Genomic DNA, 2,447 nt, shown 5'->3' with positions numbered 1-2,447 from the left:
CTTACTGTAATTTTTGTACTTTATAAACTTTTAAATTTTTTTACCTTTTTGACTCTTTTGTAATGACACAGCTTCAAACATAAATACATTGTACAGTTGTACAAAATATTTTCTCTCTTTATATCCTTATTCTATAAGCTTTTCAGTTTTAAAATTTTTTGTTTTTTTACTTTTTAAACTTTGTTAAAAAGGAGACCCAGACACACAGATTAGCCTAGGCCTATACAGGGTCAGGAGCATAAATATCACTGTCTTCTACCTCCACATCTTGTTCCACTGGAGGGTCCTCAGGGATAATACCTGCATGGAGCTGTCATCTCCTGTGATCACAGTGCCTTCTTCTAAAATACCTTCTGAAGGACCTGCCAGAGGCTGTTTTACAATTAACTATTTTTTTTTTATAATTAGAAGGAGTGTACTCCAAAATAATGATAAAAAGTATAGTATAGTAAATACATAACCCAGTATAGTGGTTTATGATCATTGTCAAGTATTATTTACTCTACATAATTGTATTGCTGTCCTTTTATATGACTGGCAGCACAGTAGGTTTTACACCAGCATCACCACAAACAGGTGAGCAATGTGTTATGCTACGGTGTTACGAGGACTACGACATCACCAAGGAGATGCAAATTTTTGAGCTCTATTATAATTTTATGGGACCTCTGTGCCCGCCGTATATGTGCCTTGGCCTTCACCAAAACATCGTGATTCAGCGCATGACTGTATTACTAGCTAAAGTGTGAAATACAATTTTATCTTCACCAGCTGAAATACTGAGTCATTGTTGGTGTGCATAAGTAATTGCATTCTTTGAACCACAGTGGTTTAACAATAATTATTTCAGTTGCTTTCTGGCATTTAGAAATTAACTATCCCTTATTTTTATTCCACATTTCAATGAACTTGGATAAGTAAGACCTGTTGCCCTTATGCGCAGTGTGTGGGTCTAATCTGAGCCTGGGATCCATGTTTAACATATAGACAGTAAAAGGAAAATTATAGGAGAAAGATTGAGATTGTTTTCAAATAAAATGATCAACTGAATATAATGAGCGAATTTATTTTAATTAAGGACTTGCCTTTTTATTTTTTCCTGCTTTGGGCAGCCAACAACCAATAGAAGACAAATATTCAGACCTCCGATATGACCCAAACTGGAAGAATAAGAAAGAGGAAGGGCAGCTGCTGACAGCAGAGACATTGCCAGGGTCTGCGGACAGCTCTTCAGAAAATCTGCCTTCGGGTCCACTCTACCCTTCCAAGGATCCATCAGTGGAACTCTCAAAGGATAGAGACAGACGGAGTGTAGCCTCCTTCCTTGGAAGTGAATTTTTAAGCCCAAACTATGAGCAGGGCACCCGTCGCAGCGAGCCCTTTTCCGACCTGAGTGACGGTGACCCAGAGGAGAAGTCAAGCAGCAATCTCTCTCAGTACGTGAAGAGTTCAAGTTCACATAACGAGGTTTTCCTGCCAGGATCACGTGGCCCTCGGCGAAGGAAGTCCAAACAATATTTTGTGGAAAAAAACAAGCTGACTTTGGGAATACCGAGCCCTAAAACAGACTCTTACGTTCGACTTCACAATAAAAAAATGGGGGAGATTCACCTAGAACAGGTACGTAGTGGCTACTTAAAAATCTATTCTGAAACCCTGAACTAGAATTCGCATTTGTTTGAAATGGCCAGATATTGCTTCCTTTGGGGAGATGGTATCGTTGTAATCACAACCACCTGGCAGGGGAAAACGAACCCTTCCATAGTATACCCTGTGTTGCCCATTCTTGTAGAATGAGGGGAATTATTCCACAAATTCTTAAGAGCAAAATAAAAGGCATCAGTGGTTTACAGTGCTGTAATTCAATTATTATATCCAAAATTCTCCGTTCAAGGAACCATAGAATTTTTTAAAAGTGTGTATTCCAGAAGGTAAAATACAGGACTGAGCATTCGATTCCCTGTGTTGATTGCCTTTGTTTCCACCGTAGCATTGGTTTTCAACCCTTTTGAATGCCCCAACACGTTGGGGGTAACAGGACACACTCATGTCAGTAACCAGAGGTGATTCTCAACTCAGATTCTGTATACATATTGGGTGGCGGTGGGAGGAGAGCAGGGTACAACATAGGATATTGTTTTTTATTCTTCAGATGCTTCTATTACCCTTTTCAACCCCCATCGATAATCACTACACCATCCTTAACTGTCCTATGCAAATGTTATATGATTAAAGCTTAGTCTCTTCATCTATAAAATTGGAAAAATAACAAATGCCCCCTTTTCCTCATCTGATCATTTTGAGGATAAATTCTACCCCAAATGATGGATGCAAAACCTTTTGGAGCCAGTAAACTTAGTTCTATTTCATGGGTGCACATAAAGATCGTATTAGCCCACCTCCTAGTGGATGTGGATGGACACAAGAAAAGTATGTGTCTGGATCAT

The 2,447-nt window shown here is 39.1% G+C and overlaps 1 protein-coding gene across 1 annotated transcript; it reads left to right on the top strand.

Moving 5' to 3' along the window:
• Positions 1-1,112: 1,112 nt before the first annotated feature.
• Positions 1,113-2,353, top strand: LOC105822784 (uncharacterized protein C11orf63-like; the record flags this gene model as incomplete). The annotated part of the gene is made up of 2 exons (XM_012659815.1): positions 1,113-1,621; positions 2,295-2,353. Coding segments are annotated over 2 exons (568 nt in total), but the record flags the coding sequence as incomplete, so codon positions are not given.
• Positions 2,354-2,447: the final 94 nt, after the last annotated feature.

The sequence above is a fragment of the Propithecus coquereli genome, unplaced genomic scaffold (assembly GCF_000956105.1).
Source record: "Propithecus coquereli isolate 6110/MARCELLA unplaced genomic scaffold, Pcoq_1.0 Scaffold6392, whole genome shotgun sequence".
Taxonomy (NCBI): domain Eukaryota; kingdom Metazoa; phylum Chordata; class Mammalia; order Primates; family Indriidae; genus Propithecus; species Propithecus coquereli.
Note: the sequence above shows the minus strand (reverse complement) of the source record. Positions and strands in the feature narration are given on the sequence as shown.